Source organism: Artibeus jamaicensis, unplaced genomic scaffold (genome assembly GCF_021234435.1).
Source record: "Artibeus jamaicensis isolate MK-2021 breed Jamaican fruit bat unplaced genomic scaffold, CSHL_Jam_final contig_64, whole genome shotgun sequence".
NCBI lineage: Eukaryota > Metazoa > Chordata > Mammalia > Chiroptera > Phyllostomidae > Artibeus > Artibeus jamaicensis.
The window spans coordinates 3023063-3040815 of record NW_026521911.1 but is presented as its reverse complement, the minus strand read 5'-3'; the positions used below and the strand labels follow the sequence as shown (position 1 = coordinate 3040815).

Below are 17753 nucleotides of genomic sequence, written 5' to 3'. Positions count from 1 at the left end.
GAGAGAACACAGACACTGGCAGGTCTCTGGGGAGCCCCGATTGCTGGGCTAGGTTCTGTAGGGCTGGTGGTTGTGGTAGGAGCAAAAAGAACCTTCAAATCAGAGGTTTGGGGAAGTGAGAACAGAGGAAGTGTGCCTTACTTCCGGGAGGAAGCCAGAGAGGAAGAAGTATCAAGGTTCCCAAGAATCAATCTGGTGCAGAAAAATGAGTTATCACAGCAGAGCTTCCCATGTCATGGGAGTAGAATGATCCCTCCGTCCCCAACGGGGACGTGGAAGTAGCTAAGAGAAAGTCAGCAGACCTGAGGGAGCACCGTGGTCAGGAAGATGAAAATGAAGCAGTGACCCATGTGAAGGGTAACCACATACCAGACCAGAAAAGATGCATGAAAATAAAGCTGCTGCTAACCCATGCCTCTGCATTAGCAGATCCCTGCCAAAGCCTACAAAAATGAACTCTCAAATTAAAATCAACTTCAGTTAAAAAATAGTAAAATTATACTTTCTCAACAGCTAAGTGTGTGACTTCACATTTGAACAGGATGGAAACGAACCACCATTTTCCTTCATACACTTTCAGGAGAAAGAGGAGGAACAGAAGCAGTCTCCCAATGTCTTGCTGTGCAGGAAAATGGCAAAATAATGCTCCAGTCTCTGCGTCATGGCTAAGATATTGCCAAAACTTCTCAAGACTTTTAGGTTTATTCTAAAAATTCAAAATAATCTTTAGGTAGCTTTAAAAAAAAATCCTCACCCAAGGACACGCTTATTGATTTTTAGAGAGAGGGGAAAGGAGGGAAAGAGAGAGGGAAACACTGATACAGGGGAAGCAACGACTGGTTGCCTCTCATACACACCCCAACCCAGGACCGAACCCACAACCTAGGCACGTGCTCTGACCAGGAATTTAAACGTACTTTTTGGTAACAGGGACAACGCTCCAACCAAGCCACATCAGACAGAGCCAGGTAGCTTTTAAAACTTCCAAAATACTAAATATTGTGTTCTCCCACCCCTATATTGTTACTTAACACTTTATAGCTCAAACACATTTAAGCTCATTATAACATTCTGAAAACTTACCAAATGTTCATTCTGAACAAGAGTGCCAGACACTAAGTAGGTGACGTGCAGCTGGGCTCCCGAATTTTCTTTTCGCTTCCTTTCAACATAATCATACAGCATCCTGTTCCAAAACAAGATACAAGGAAGTCATTAGTAAGAGTTTGTCACCTCATCAACTCTTAATTTTTGACTTAAAAGATAGGTCATCAAAAGATATACTCAGTCTCTGGACTTAAGTTGAAGCCAACTTACTGAGATGGTACAATGACCTGGGTCATAAATGAAGTGAAAGAAACCTAGTAACAGGCCCAGAAGGAGTGAGCCTGCAAGAAAACGGTAACAGGCCATGGACACAATACTCAACCAGGAGTAAGTTCAGTCACTACGCAATCCTGGATAAGTTCGTTTTTCTAGGTCCCTCAATATCCTGAAGTATCAAATGGGAGGGCTGTACCACACAGATTAGTGATTCTTCGACCACGGGATTTCCGTGGCCATCTGTAACCAACCCTCCACCCACAAAACTCTAAGTAAAATGCATATGTGCTTTTTCACAGAGTGACAGATCAGGGTTTTCAAAAGTTTCTCAAAAGGGTTCCAAGACATCAAGAACCACTAAGTACATGATCACAAATGTCCAGCTCTGCAATTCGTTTTAGGGTCACTCAGATTCAGTGCTGTTCCGGAACTGCACAGTGCAGTAGCTTAGTCCCAGCACCCAGGAGTGTTCATTAACCCGAGACTGCCACACACTCAGTGTAGAAATACTAAATTCATTTTTATCCCTATGATCCAGCAAGTATCAGAGGTTGGCTCCCCTCTACAACTCACGGATTAACAAAAACAGCAAAAGAGGCATATCATTTGTATCTTTTATTTCGAGAAATATATACTGAGTCTATAACACATCATACTTCTGCCAAGGAAATCTAGAAACTCAAACTCGAAAATGTGGAGGTAATCCCAGCCTACACTGTTGACCACTCTTCTTGAAGCATCTGCTCTCTTAGCTCCCATGATCCCATGCCCCGTGAGTTTCCTGCTACTGCCCTAACTGCCCCCACTCGATTTCCTGCATAGATTTGATTACCTCCTCTTTGTCTGTAACAGTGGGTTCTCTCTTTACCTATCTTTTCACTTCACACATTAAAGTGACAAACCACCTGGGTTTGCCTGGACTTCAGAGATTTCCTGAGACATGGCCTTTTGGTGCTAAAACCGACAGTCCTGGACAAACCAGATGGTCGGTCTATCTCATTCATCCCCATGGCTCCATTTGCTCCTGACAACATCTGCCCAAACACCAAGCCAGAAATCTGGGAGTCATTATCCTTCACTTCTCCCTGTCCGGTGAGTTGCCAAAGCTAGTCAGTTCTCCCTCCCAAGTAATTCTTGACTTCATGCCCTTCAAATCTCTTGACTGGACTACTTCAGTTCCAAGGGTCAATTCTGCACACACCTTTACCCTTTCATTATCCACAAGCTTGCCAGGGTAAAAGTGTTAAAAATGCAAATCAAGTCATTAAGTCAACAAAACTTTGCTGAGTGGCTACTTTATGTTTTATGCCTTAAGGAGAGAGCAATGAACAAAACAAAGTTCCTAACCTTTTAGAGCTTACATTACAGAAAAACTACATACATGTTAAATGGTAGTAAATCTACAGGGGTGGGGAAGAACAGAGAGTGCCTGAGAAGTCTGGCTATTTTATATAAGGTGATCAGGGAAGGCCTCAGGAGCAGATCGTGAGGAAGAACACTGTGGCTTGGGGAATAATGTTCCACACAGAGAGAACAGTAAATGCAAAGGTCCTGAGGCAAGCATGTAGGCAAGGTATGAAGAACAGAAAGGAGGCAAGTGTACTGACCCAGAATAAGGAAGAACAGTGGTGGCAGAGAGAGCCAAGTGCAGACATTGGCTTTGTGGCCCTATGGAGAACTTGAAGCAAGTTAAGGCATCAGAAGTTCAAGAGCAGAAATAGCATGACCTCACCTTTTAGAAGAGTCCCTGACTGCTGTGTGTAAAATATACTGCCGAGGGGCAAGGCAGGAAGCAGGGAGTCTAGTCTGGTCAGGAGGCCACTGCAGTCATCTAGGCTAGAGATGATGGTGGCTCAGACCAGGGTGGTCACAATGGAGGTAGTAAATTTGTGGACAACTTCTGGGAGAATTTAAAGGGGGAAATAACAGTATTTGCTGATGGACTAATTGTGAGGTATGAGAGAAAAGGAAATTATGGATGACTGAACTAACCAACTCAAGGAATAAAGCCATTTACTGAGATGGGGAAAAGCAGGTACAGTAGGTGTTGGTAGAAATCAGGAGTTAGCATGTTGGGGCATGTTAAGTCTGAGATGCCTATTAGTCACAAATGATGGTGAAAAGGTAGTTGGATATTCTTGTCTGAAGTATTATTCTTTATTCAAAAAATTTCAAAAGCACCCCACCCCTTGAGGATCAACTCCAACTCCCTAGCAATGACACATAAGACCGTTCTGGTTCTGATCCCCCGTATCACTCACCATCTCTCACACCCACACTATTCGCATTCTTACGAAATACTCTGCAGTTCCCCTTGCTCCTTTGTATGCCCCTCCTGCCTGGAATGCTCTGCTCAGACCTCTTCCACCTAATTCCTCATCCACACTGCAGCTCAATTATCACCTCCTATGTGAAGCCTTCCCTAAAACCACAGGCCAGCAGGGCACCCCTGACTCCTAAGCTCTAACAGAGCCTACCCCACATCTGTCAGTACAGCACTTACCACTTTGTATTATAACTACTTAGTTTATGTACATTCCATCCCCTCTAGACTATAAGCTCCCTAAGGATAAATATGTGCCCTATTTAGTATTTTTGTTGATTGCTCTATCTTATTCTCTTTTAGTGTCTCCTTCCATGCAGTGATTGCATTAGGAAAGATGAGGTAACACAAATTCATGAACATTGTGGTTTACTTGTGCTAGTTAGAACCATGCTAGTAAAAGAAATGATAGGCAGGTACCATGCCCAAGATGCTCTCAAGCTTGCTGGCTAAATCTTTTCTCTACCACTCATATATCATCACAGACATCCTCTATGTACTTGTTTTTTAAGGAGTTAAACAATCCCCAGTTCTTTTATATTAACCGAGAGGTCAAAACTGCACAAACTCTTTGAAGAAAATACTTTCTGCACACCGTTAGCATCTCTAAGACATATTTACCTGATTACACAAAACATTTTACCAACAAAATGTGCAAAATATTCTTAAACATAAATAACAACATGAGTTCTTATAAGATATACTTCCTACAGACATGATTAACTATATCTTCTCTTATAATATATATTATATATCTTTATATAATTGTAAAGTAATTATAATTACTTTAATGAGTTAAAGTAATTTAATTCATTATTTTTCCCTCTTGATCAGTCCCACCCATAATTTTCCCTAGGACAAATACAGTGTATATGGTTTACAGCCTTTCCTAACCCAATTTAATCCCTTCACAACATTTTTACAACCTGAAATTATCTTGTATAAATTAAAGATGGGGAGGACCTTGTCTATCACGTTTGCTGTTCTACAACAGAGCCTAAAACAATGCTAAAAATACAGTAAAAAATATAACAAAATATAGTAAGAACACTTCTTCAATGAATCCAAGCAAATCAGTATCAATCATGCCCAGTCATTAACCTCAGGGCCATCAGGGATATTTTAAATGTTTCTACTATAGAAATAAGCTAGTGAGAGTGAAATAATGATTTCAGTTATATGTGGAATCAAATGAACAAAATAAACAAACAAAACAGAAACAGACTCAGATACAGAGAACAGACTGACAGCTGTTAGAGAAGAGGGAGATTAGGGGGCTGGGTGAAAAAGGTGAAGGAGAGACTTCCGCCAAGATGGAGACGTAGGTGGAAGCACGGTACCTTCTCACACAACCAAGTTTAAAAACAACAAAGTTTTAGCAACAAAAACGCAGCCAAACCACAGAAAATTGAACTGCACGGAAGTCTGACAACAACGAACCCTTCAGCCAAACCGGTAAGAGGGGCAGCAGTAGAGCGGGGTTGGGCAGGAAAGATCCACTAAACCGGTCCAGGCACAGACCCAGGCGCACCGGCAGCCGTAGGCGGATCCCAGGTGTGGAGAAGCAGGCAGACCCACTGAGAGCGCAAGGCGGTAGACCCACTGAGAGCACAAGGTGGTGGACTCACTGAAGGCTGACCATGGTCACACATTTGTGCCCAGATAAACCGGTGAAGGAGGGAGCGGTGAGACAGACCATGCAGGCCCCAGTAGCAGGAAGCGGCAGAGGGGACCGCCATTGTCCCTCTTTGACCCCACCCCCACCTACAGTGTCACAAACCAGACACCTGGATGGCCCGCCCTGGTGAACAACTACGGCTCCGCTCCTCATACCTAACAGGCACGAACAGATCAAAACATGGCTCAAGAACTTAGAGCCCCAGAGCCGATAAATCTAAGTGACGAAGAAATAGCCAAACTTTCAGATGCACAGTTCAAAACACTGGTGATCAGGATGCTCACAGAACTGGTTGATTTTAGTCACAAATTAGAGGAACATATGAAGGCTAAACTAATTGAAATGAAGGGAAATGCACAGGAAACCAATAGTAATGGAAAGGAAACTGGGACTCAAATCAAAGGAGTGGACCAGAAAGAGGAAAAAAATGACCAAACAGAAAAGAATGTAGAAACAAGAATTCAAAAAAATGAGGAGGCTTAGGAACCTCCAGGACATCTTTAAACGTTCCAACATCCGAATTATAGGGGTGCCAGAAGGGGAAGAGGAACAGCCACGAGTGGAACACTTATTTGAACAAATAATAAAGGAGAATTTCCCCAATCTGGCAAAGACAATAGACTTCCAGGAAATCCAGGAAGCTCAGAGAGTACCAAAGAAGTTGGACCCAAGAAGGAACACACCAAGGCACATCATAATTACATTAGCCAAAATTAAAATGAAGGAGAGAATCCTAGAAGCAGCAAGAGATAAGGGGACAGTCACCTACAAAGGAGTTCCCATCAGACTGTCAGCTCATTTCTCAAAAGAGACCTTACAGGCAAGAAGGGGCTGGAAAGAAGTATTCCAAGCCATGAAATCCAAGGACCTACATTCAAGATTGTTCTACCCAGCAAAGCTTTCATTTAGAATGGAAGGGCAGATAAAGTGCTTCCCAGATAAGGTCAAGTTAAAGGAGTTCATCGTCACCAAGCCCTTATTATATGAAATGTTAAAGGGACTTATCTAAGAAAAAGAAGATAAAAAAGATGAACAGTGAAAGGACAGCAAACTCAGTTATTAACAACCACACCTAAAACAAATGCAAACTAAGAGGACAGCTAGATCAGGAGCAGAACCACAGAAATGAAGATCACATGGAGGGTTAGCAACAGGGGAGTGGGAGAAGGAGAAGGGGGGAGAAGGTACAGAAAATAAGTAGCATAGATGGTAGGTAGAAAATAGGGGGGAGGGCAAGAATAGTATGGGAAATATAGAATCTAAAGAACTTGAGACACATAGTCATAAACTAAAGGGGGGGAATGGTGGGGGAGGGGTGTGCAGGGTGGAGGAGAATGAAGGGGGGAATAGAACTGTAATGGCATAATCAATAAAATATATTTTTAAAAAAATTTTTTAAATAAAAAAAAGGTGAAGGGATTAAGGGAAAAAACATACCTCACAAAACACTCACAGACAATAGCATGGCGATTACCAGAGGGACAGTGGGGTGGGGCGAGGCAATAGAGGGGAAACAGGGGCTCAGTGGTAACAGATGTACAGATGATGTTTTATGAAATCGTACACTTGAAATCTAAATAATTTTATTTACCAATGTCACTCGAGTAAATTCAATAAAAAATTTAAAGTAAAATAAAATCACAATATGTCAAATGTTAAACTAAATAAATAAATGCTTCCGCTATAGGTAAAGTAAGAAAAAGTGCCAGAACACTCAAGTCTCAATTTCCTTGTTTGTGAAGAAAGGGTGATAACACCAGTGGATGGTTAAACAGATTGTGTGAGATAAAAATGTGGGAAAACATCAACCACAGGTGCTTAGTATTTATTAAGTACTTATTGGCACCTATGAGGAGCTGAGCACTAAAGATACAATGACTGTGGCATGCTGTGTCTTCCAAAAATGGCTGGAACGATGTCACCCATCCCACACACTTTTGTATGTCCACCCAGAGAGAGGTGGACTCCACCCTCTCCTCTCCCCTTGAATCCGGGAGGGCTAGTGATTCATTTTAACCAAAAAAAAACAAAGCAGACATGATACTGTTTGACTTTTCAGGCAATCAGCTTTTACCTTGTGCTGGAGGACTAGATATGAAGTCCTGAGCTGTTTAAGAAGTCCAACTACCACCCAGAGACACCCTGCCTTGACAGAGCTCAGGCCACAGAGACAGACCACGTGCAAGGTCTGGTCAACAGCTCAGCATCAACTGTCGGACATGAACAAAGAAGCCTACACATGACAGGGCTCCAGCCGTTGAGGCTTCCCAGCTGAGGCACAAGACATTATGGAGCTGAGATAAGTTACTCCCACTTAATTTAGAAGTACCATAATGTGCTTTAATTTAAAACTGTAATGTATTTTAAAAACCATAATGTATTCTTACTGTGAGGACTGAGGCATTTTAACATGTTAACAAGCACTCAACATGCAGAAACCTTAAATATAGTGATAATTATTGGTGTAAGAACTATAACTACAAGAAAATACAAAAGTGGCCCTGGCTGGTGTTGCTCAGTGGATTCAGTGCTGGCCTGCAAACCAAAGTTGCCAGTTTGATTCCGAGTCAGGGCACATGCCCGGGATGTGGGCCAAGTCCCCAATTGAGGGCATGCAAGAGGCAACCACACACTTCCCCTCTCTGTAAAAAATAAATAAAACACAAAAGTAAATCTTCTTGACTTTCAGTTAAAACTTTCCTAGCCACTACATTAAAGAATAGAAGGAAAAGAAGGAAAAAAGTAAATTGGAATTCAACAAAAACTTTTGTGCTTCAAAGGACACCATCAACAAAGTACAAAGACAACCCACAGAATGGGAGAATTTTTTGCAAATCATATCTGATCAGGGTCTAGTGTCCAGAATACATAAAGAACTCTTACAACTCAACGATAAAAAAGACAAATAACCCAATAAAGAAATGGGTAAAGGATTAGAATAAATATTTCTCCAGAGGTATACGAATGGCTAATAAGCACATGAAAAGATGATCAACACCATTCGTCATTAGGGAGCTGAAAATCAAAACCATAATGATACTATTTCATACCCACTGGGATGGCTTAAAAAAAAAGATTATTAAAAGTTGAAAAGAATGTGGAGAAATTGAAACCCTCAAACATTGCTGGTAGGATTGTAAAGTAGCATTGACACTTTTAAAACAGTTTGGTCGTTCCTCAAAATGTTAAATACAGGTTTACCATCTGACCCAGAATTCCAATCCTGGGTACACACCCAGGGGAACTGAGAATACATGTCTGCACGAGAATGTTCACAGTTGTATTAGTCACAACACCCCAATGTGGAAATAACCTAAATGTTCATCACCTGATGAATGGATAAACAAAATAGTTTATCCATAAAGTCTGGGTTAAATTGTGTCCCCCAGAAAGATATGCTGACCTCCTAGCCACCAGTCACACTCAGAATGTGACCTTACTTGGAAATTTGATCTTTGCATGTATTATCAGGTAAGCTGAAGTTAAACTGAAGGAGGGTGGGCTCCTAATCCAAGATAACTGGTATCCTCATAAAATGGCCATGTGAAGATTCAGACCCACGGGACAACAAATGTCATGGGACAACGAAGGCTGAGACTGGGGTCCTGCAGCTGTAAGCCAAGGAATGCCAAAGACTGCTGGCAAACCAAAAGTTAGGAAGAGACAAGAAAGGATTCTTCTCCACAGGTTTCAGAGAGCATGGCCCTGCTGCATCTTGATTTCGGACTTCTGGCCTCCAGAATTGTAAGACATGCCGTATTTCAGTGACTTTAAACCACCAACTTTGTATTACTTTGTCACGTCAGCCCTGAGAAACTAGTAACACCATATAATGAAATAATTCAGCCATAAAAATAAATGAAGTACAGAAGATCCTCAAATAAGGTTATTTCATTATATTGATGAGATACTGTAAGAACTCTTGTTTATTATATCAATTAGCCTATGGTAAAATTGATTTTGTTAGAAGCAATTTCAGCCCTGGCTGGTGTGGCTCAGCGGATTGAGCACTGGCCTGTGAATCAAAGGGTTGCTTGTTCGATTCCCAGTCAGGGTACATGCCTATGTTGTGGGCCAGGTTCCCACTAGGTAGGGGTATGTGAGAGGCAACCACACATTGATGTTTCTCTCCCTCTTTCTCTGTTCCCCTCTCTCTAAAAATAATTAAATCTTTATTTTAAAAAATGTCATTTCAGATGATGTTAAGTGAGGACTGACTGCCCTGGTATGTTCTACAACATGGTCAAACCTTAAAAACATGCTAAGTGAAAAAAACAGGCACATAAGTTTACATATTATATGATTCCGTTTACATGAAGCGGTCAGAATAAGCAAATCTATAGACAAAGAATATATCAGTAGTTGCCTAGGGCTGGGGGAATTGGGGGCAAGACTACAGGAAAATGATGAATGACAGCTAATGGATACAGAGTCCCTTTTGGGGTCGATGAAAATGCTTTAAAATTAATTGTAGCTAAGGCTGCACAACTCTGGATGTAGTAAAAACCAATAAATTGTACACTTTTTGTGGGTGAATTATATGGTATGTGAATTCTATCTGAATAGAGTTTTTTCCCTTAAATACAAAAGAAATACATAAGACAGCAAGTTAGGGAGGGGTGGAGATACCTGAAATAGAGCTTTAGGGGAGGGCTCTTCCAAGAAGTGTGTGAAACCTGAACTGAAACCTGGAGGATGACGACAGCTGGGAAAGCATTCCAGGCAGAGGGGATGGGCAAACGTCCTAGGGTGAGAACGGGTCTGGCATATTTGAGGAACGGAAAGGCAAACATGGCTAGAGTATAAGAGAGATGGAGAGTGCTGTGGATTGAAGTTGGTAGTCAGGCTGGGGCAAGATAGCGTATTGCTACAATAAAATCACAGGTAGCCCTGGCTGGTGTAGCTCAGTGGATTGAGCGCAGGTCTACAAACCAAAGGGTTGCTGGTTCAATTCCCGGTCAGGGCACGTGGCTGGGTTGCAGGCCACGTCCGCAGTAGGTGATGCTCAAGAGGCAACCACACATTGATGTTTCTTTCCCTTTCTCCTTCCCTTCCCCTCTTTCTAAAAATAAATAAATAAAATATTTTCAAAATTGCAGGCAAATTTATTTATTCTCCAATATGCACCTTTAAACCCCAACAAGCTTATATAGTAATAATTACCTCATTTCATATTTAAACATCTGTAACCACAACAAATAATGACTCTTACAGGCATCCATCCCCCAAAAGAGTTTAGATCTTGGAGGCATAGACATCCAGTCAAAATCAGACTCCTAGGCCTGTCAAAAAGCAACTCAAATAAAGCCAAATCAACCTGCTATTGAGAATTTCTAAGACTCAGGGAACCTTCCTACCACTTAAAGAAAGTTCCCGTGACTCAAAGGAATAGGAAAAAAAATCCAACCACCTTTATCGATTAAATAAACTAAATGAGTATTTAACTCAATACATATGTCCTCAGCCTGTTCACCAATTCTTCCCTTCACAACAAAAACAACATCTGCACTTTTGCAGGTCAGGAAATTTGAAGTTGATTTAAAAGTTTGCTTTTTTTTCCATTTCAGCAAGGAGAGGTGATATGGCAAAATTCAAGAAAGGCAATGCTCTGCACCATCCTAAACATTTGTTTCACTTGAAAGGTTCTCCCCTCTCTTACACCCAATGTTATATGGTTTGTGTCAAACACCTGTTGACCTCATTATGGAGGTACTTTGGTAGCACCCAGAGCTGGCCTAAGGAGCATATGAGCATGCATGAAGCTGCAATGAAGATGTAAGATAACAGACGTATAAATCTGAGGTGTGAACAGAAATGGCTAGCCCATTCAATAAATTTGAAAGAACAAAGCGAGGTTAACCAAAGGGTAAGACTACAAATAAATCCAGTAAATGTATCACTACACCTTTATGTATAAGTTTACCTAGGTCCTAAATAATGGACAGAAGTAGTAAAACTAGTATTTCCATTTCCCAGGAAAAAAAAGTTCTGATGTAGAGTCTATAAACCTAAAAACAAAACAAAATAACAAACAAAAAATTCCAATGTGATTAAAATGAGTAGTAAATTGAACTTACTGTTTGGCCTGGTTAACATGAACTCCTAGTGTGTAGCTAAGCCATTTGTATGTCACCTGCAAAAAGGAGGAATTTTTTAGGCATTTTATTAGATGACTCCAGAGTGCAGATCAGTTCCTAAAGAGCCCTGGTCCTAGATAATTGTACATCATAAATTATAATAGATGCCACCCAAGTTTTGCCAAGAACCAGCTATGGGAACGCAGGACCGAGATGTTTATTTTTTTACCAATACTAAAAAGTTTGTTTCACACACTAATGAATGAAAAAATCTAAAAAGGAAGGAAGGTTGACTATGCATCAAAGAAAAAGTTCCATTTTCCTCACACTCCTTGATTTTATTCAGGCCCCTTTTCTCGCGGTGTGTCCTTTTTGAGGGGCACAGCCGAAAACTACCCCAAAACTCACCCAAAAGCTAGATTACTTTCAAGTGTATGACTCAGAAAAACATCTAAGTTGCATCCATAGGAATAAACATTGAAGGGCACAGGTGCTGCAGGGGTCCGGGAACGAACGAGGCCGACACTGTATCAGAGGTTAGATTGGGAACTCCTGGCCTTGAGACTAGACCCGCCTTCCATCCTTCCTTCAACTCTCCTGTCACTCTTCTCTCAAAATCTTCCAATTAAAAATGCTGATTTCCCAATAATTGGAAGTGTTACTGGTTAGGCAACAGCAGTGTGATGTAAAAAGAACATTAGCAAAAGAGACTAACCTAGCTTGGAAGACTGCTTGTCCCTTAGCACAAATAAACAAGTTATTTGGCCCCTCTGTCTGCTTCAACTGCCTTTTCTACCGACCTCTGGATGTCAATACAATAACGTGTATCCAAAGCTCACAGTAGGCATCATCACGATCTGAAAAGTGCTCTCACTTTCATTGTCTCCCTTAATCTTGCAAATCAAGCCTGCAGCAATGCCAAATTTCCAGTAACAGGAAACTGGCTGTAGGGAAGTTAAACAACTTGTCACTTAAGCCTGGTTACAATTTCCCCAACTGTAAATTTGGGGCTTTAAACGCCAACCACCTTATCAGACAGGTGTAGAGACGCCTTAGAAATATTAACAACCAGTGAGCCTCCGTCCTAATCTGTGCACAGTGCTCAAAACGCCCAACCAAGGGACGAGGACTTGCGTGAGCACTGGAAAACCTCTCCCGCGAGTTCTTGCTCGCCTTGGAGTACGTGGGGTGGGGACCTGTCTCCCTCGGCCAGTCCCCACGACACCACACAGAGAAGGGTTAAGGACCCTGCCGCCCTCCCCGGGCCTAGGACCCCAGTCCCACGCCCGCATCCCCCAGTCCTAGCTCCTCACGATCTTGTTTTGGTCCATGACGAACTCGTCTATATTTTCCAAATAAAACTGGTCAGCCATGGTGCTGCGGCAATGGGCCCCGCAGCCTCAGACCTCCCCTCGCCGCCACAACCGCAGCTCCCGCCGGCGGGAAACGTCTTTCCCCCGACCCAGTTCCCGGGTCGTTTCCCAAGGCAACGGAGGCGACGCACTACGGCGGCCGTTGGGGGGTCAAACTACTCTTAGAGAATGTGTAGGCCGGGGTGGGTGGAGCTAGTAGGAGAGGGCGGAAGAGGAACTAGGAGAGCTGGCGTAGTCTGCCGGGCTGTTTGTAGAGCCCCGGTTTCCAATGTCACCGGGGCCACTTACTGCCTAAACCTAGGGTGAAATACACGCCCAGTAGCCATAGTCTTTCGTTCTATAAATTGATGAAATAATCCTTGCCCTTTCATATCTGTATTAAACGCATATTTATCAAGTACCTATTCCATTCCAGGCACTTCTTAGGCACTGGGAACACAGCAGTGAACAATAAAGAAATAAGTAATTTTAGTTGAGTGATGCCAACTAGGATAAAATACTGCTTGTTATAATTCCTCAGAATTCAGAAGTTGGGGAAGGTTTTTAAGAGGGCATGGGAGAGGGACAGTGGTTCTGTAGAGGCAAGAGCATATGCTGGGAAGAGAAAACATCATTATGGCCGGAATATTGGGGTTAGAGACCAATGAAGAGAGATGAGACTTGGGAGAAGCCAAATCATGCTGATGCTACACAATTGTGCGAAGGGCATATTAACTTTATTCTGAGAGGAAGATTTCAGTTTGGGGAATTTCAACTAAAATTCATTTTAACATCAGCCAAAAATCCCTTGATAATTAAATTCAGGGCCAGATAGCTCAGTTGGTTACAGTGTCTTTCCCATCCACCAAGGTTGTTGGTTCACCCCAACAAAGCACATAGAAGAATCAATCAATGAATGCATAAGTAAGCAGAACAACAAATTAACTCTTTCCCCCTTTCTAAAAAAAAGAAATTGACTTCAGCCTCAGCCAGTGTAGTTCAGTACAGCAGCATAGCGGATAACCTGGCAGGCTCTAGAGTTAGACCCGGAATTAAATCTTGCTTCTGATATTTGTTGTTGTGACCCTAAATAAGCTATTTAAGTTGTGACCCTAATAAGTTACTGCAAGCCTATTTCCCTATCTATTAGGTTGCCCCCAACTCCATTTAGTTTTTTTCCATTAAATAAAAGACACACTTTTCATCTTCACCAATAACTTTATTGATTTGGATATTTTGAGTATGTCAACTATCTCCTGCTACTGGCTTCTAGTGGTTAGAGGCCAGAGATGCTGCTAAACGTCTTCCAGTGCATAAGACAGCCCCAAGCCAAAGAATTATTTGGCCAAAATGACAATAATACCAAGAAACTTCATAAACCACTTTTGACATGTTCTGTCAGTCACAGCACCTTCTTCATAAACTGTGCAAATCATTTGTTTTGCATTTCAGTTGTTTTTACCTTTCTTGAAATAATAAAGTATAATACGCTGACAATGTTGTATATCTTCTTCCATCTACAATATTAAAATGACTGCACAAAAATTCACTAATTTTGGTGAATTTTTTATGCACACTGAAAGGACAATTGTGACAATACAATCTAACAAAACTGTTTTAAATGAAGTTAAAGATAACTAAGCACTACTAGAACAATCATATGGAAAAAACTAAATGAACTTTTTGGCCAACCCAATATGAGATGAAAATAATAATAGTACCCACTTCAAAGGTTTGTTGCAACAATGTATTCATTCAAGATTTAGTTAGCAGAAGCCTAAGAGCCAGGCACTATTAGCACTGTTCTGGAGTGCTGGGCATACAGCTGCGGTCAATAGCACAAGGAGCCTGTTCACAAGCTTACATTCTTGTGAAGATATTTAAGTGAGGGGTGGTAGTAGCTTAAAATAGGATAATGGTAGTAAATATTGAGAGAACATAGTGGCTTGGCTTTTCCTTTTTAGAGTCAGCAAAACCTGCTGAGGATTTAGATGAATGGAATGTAGGAAAGATAGGAATCGAAAAAAATGCTGAGATTTGGAACCTAAATTTGTAGGTAAATGATCATTTCTTCGACTACTGATACATGGAAGACTGAGAAAGTATGTGAGAAAATCAAAGAATTCTATTTGCCCAAAGTTATAAACGGCATACAAAAAACCCTCACATCACAACTGCACACAATAAAAGTCAGCTATACATTGCTAAAACCAGGCACACTACACTGTACTGGGTACTTTACTTTGAGAACGAGATTTCATCTAATCCTCATAGCAAATCTACAAATGCATTGTGCTTGCCCATATTTTAGAGACTATATTGCTGTGGCTTAAGAGAGGAGATATGGACTTCCTTATTTTTATTTTATTTATTTATTTTTTAGAGGGGAAGGGAAGGAGAGAGGGAGAGAAATATCAATGTATGGTTGCTTCTTGTGCATCCCCTGCTGGGAACTGGCCCCTGCTGGGAACTGGCCTGCAACCAGGAATCAAACCGCGATCTTTTGGTTCACAGGCCCATGCTCAATCCACTGAGCTACACCAGCCAGAGCCGAGACATGGACTTTTTAGGTCACAAGATTAAATGGTACTGCTGGGACTGGCACTCTTATTTCTTATCATTGCTTATAGGAGTTGAATATAAGTCAAGATCACTAACTGACCAGAGACTTGATACTACCTTCCAACTAAATGGGAGCAGATAATACAATATAAAGCACCTGGCCCAACATGGTCCTAGATATGCCAATATTAAAAGATTGAATAATTTTTAGAAGCCAGATTAGTAGTTAGCCTTGGGAGGATAGAAACCGAAAGGCTTCTGAGAAAAGAATAACGTTTTGGTTCTAGATCTGGGTGCTGGTCTCACAGTGTGTTGAGTTTGTGAAAATGATTTGAATGGTACACTTTTGAGTCATACAGTTTTCTATATGTATGTTCACACCAACAAGTAGTTTAAGAAAATTGATCATTTAAGAAATTTTAATTACTGTGCCAAGCATTTTCAAACCAGGAAAATTGACAATAGATACAGGTGCAAGAAAAATGGGTTTAATCTTACCCTCTTTAAAAGTTCTTAAAATTTTAAAAAAAGTTCTTAAAATTATATTTTATTGATTATGATATTACAGTTTTCCTGATTTTTCCCCTCTGCCCCCCTCCATCTAGTACCCCCTACTCTCTCATGCTATTCCCACACCATTGTTCATGTCCATGGGTCATGTGTGTGAGTTCTTTGGCCACTCCATTTCCTATACTGTACTTTACATCCCCATGACTAGTCTGTAACTACCTATTTGTGCGTCTTAATCCCCTCACCTCCTCACCCATTCCCCCACACACCGCTCCTATCTGGCAACTGTGGGTAAGCTTTGCCCACAGAGCTCCTGGTCTGCTGTGGATGAGAATAAGTCTACCAAGACATGATCTTCTTGGGGAGGAAAGGTGGCTGATCTCTCAAAGGAGAAGGGCCAGGAACCTTTTCCTCAATGGGCTTTTATTGGGAACAATTTGCACAGGAATACAAGTACAGCTCATCAATCATTGTCAGGCAGTAAGAATCAAACAATAAATAACATACAAAGAATTATGAGGTCTTATTCTGAGTCAGGGTCAGTTAGCTGAAGGGCTATAAAACTTTGGAAAACAGACTCATTTCCTGCTAGGACCCTTATCAGAAAATTGAGAGCATTCTTAGCAAAGCAGGTTTCACAGGATTTCATGCATTCTTTCTTAGGTCTGATTGCCCCAGGGAACCTGCCCTAGCTCAGGGCTGCACCACCCTCTGTCATTGTTTCAGGCTTAAGTCAGGCCAAGGAAGTAGGGCAGCCAAGAGATTAGGAGACTTCTTGCAGACAGAATGAGGAGTCAGGCTATGTCAAAGCTAAGGGGCAAGGGTCCATCACCCCCTTTTTCTATAGACCCCCAAGTCCTTTCCTGAGGGCCCCTTCATGACTGTTTGTGGTGGATCCTGGCCTGCAGGATCCATGTATGTTATGGCTGCTAGGGAACAAATACACACAGACTACAGAAGTCCTATGGAGAAAAAGGGACGGCATGGCCACTCTCTGAGAGAGAGAGAGGGCGAGAGGGCCAGGGCCCCAGTCCCTGCCTGGACAGGTTTTTATGGCTTTTCTGGGTACATTACATGGAGGGTAATCCTCATTTACTATGCACAGGTTCACTGCAGGGGATTACCTTTTACAGATAACAAAGAAAAGAACGTTGCTAATTACTTCAAAGAGAAGGATGTTACAGACCAAGGGGAAAAGTGGGTGAACTGGTTACACTCCATACTTGGGAGGTTTAGCTCAGGTTTTAGGAAGTTACAGTAAGCACTTTCTGCCTCAATTCAGGGTGAGGGAGTTTTAGCGAGAGCAAGCCTCATGGCAGCCTAGGTACAATGCAGGCCTGACTCCCTATGGGAAAACCTATCCGTGGGCATGGTCCTCTGTGCCAACTCATACCCCACTGGTTTTCCACGTGAGGGCTGAGCTACATTTCACAACATGGGAAATGCTTCCCTCCAACTGTGCCTGTCTTAGTTCATCCCTCCCTTGAGGATCTTACCGGTCTTTGACTAACCAGTCATCTGCCCAGGGCCAAGCAAGGTGAAGTAAGAGGGCAGAGGTGGCACTCCTTCCAAGAAGATAAGCTTTGTCTCCTCAGTGGCTTATGGTCCCAAGGTCTCCTACTCAGCCTTAGCCATGGCGGGGGGGGGGGGTTACAGCTCCTGAAACCAGGCAGGGCAGTTCCCAACAGGCAACCATGAAAACACTCTCTGTATGCATGCTCCTGTCTCTGTTCTTCTTGTTTGCTTAGTTTGTTTTTTAGATTCAAATGTTAATAGACATGTATTGCCATTTTATTGTTTATAGTTTTGATCTTCTTCTTTTTCTTAAATGAGTCCCTCTAACATTTCATATAATAAGGGCTTGGTGATGATGAACTCCTTTAACTTGACCTTATCTGGGAAGCACTTAATCTACCCTTCAATTCTAA

General features: G+C 41.9%; 1 protein-coding gene across 4 annotated transcripts in view; it reads right to left on the bottom strand.

Annotated features, from left to right (window-relative positions):
• Positions 1 to 17753, bottom strand: part of POLD3 (DNA polymerase delta 3, accessory subunit) — a 98677-nt gene that overhangs the window by 40640 nt on the left and 40284 nt on the right. For 2 of the 4 annotated variants that reach the window (XM_053670727.1, XM_053670728.1), the window contains exons 3-4: positions 11402 to 11457; positions 1084 to 1186 (exon numbers count right to left, since the gene is read on the bottom strand). In XM_053670727.1, coding sequence (XP_053526702.1) covers positions 1084 to 1186; positions 11402 to 11457 — 159 coding nt within the window. Of the gene's footprint in view, positions 1 to 1083; positions 1187 to 11401; positions 11458 to 12714; positions 12921 to 17753 lie in introns of those variants that run through there. The other 2 variants (XM_037148687.2, XM_037148686.2) reach the window with 2 other exon arrangements.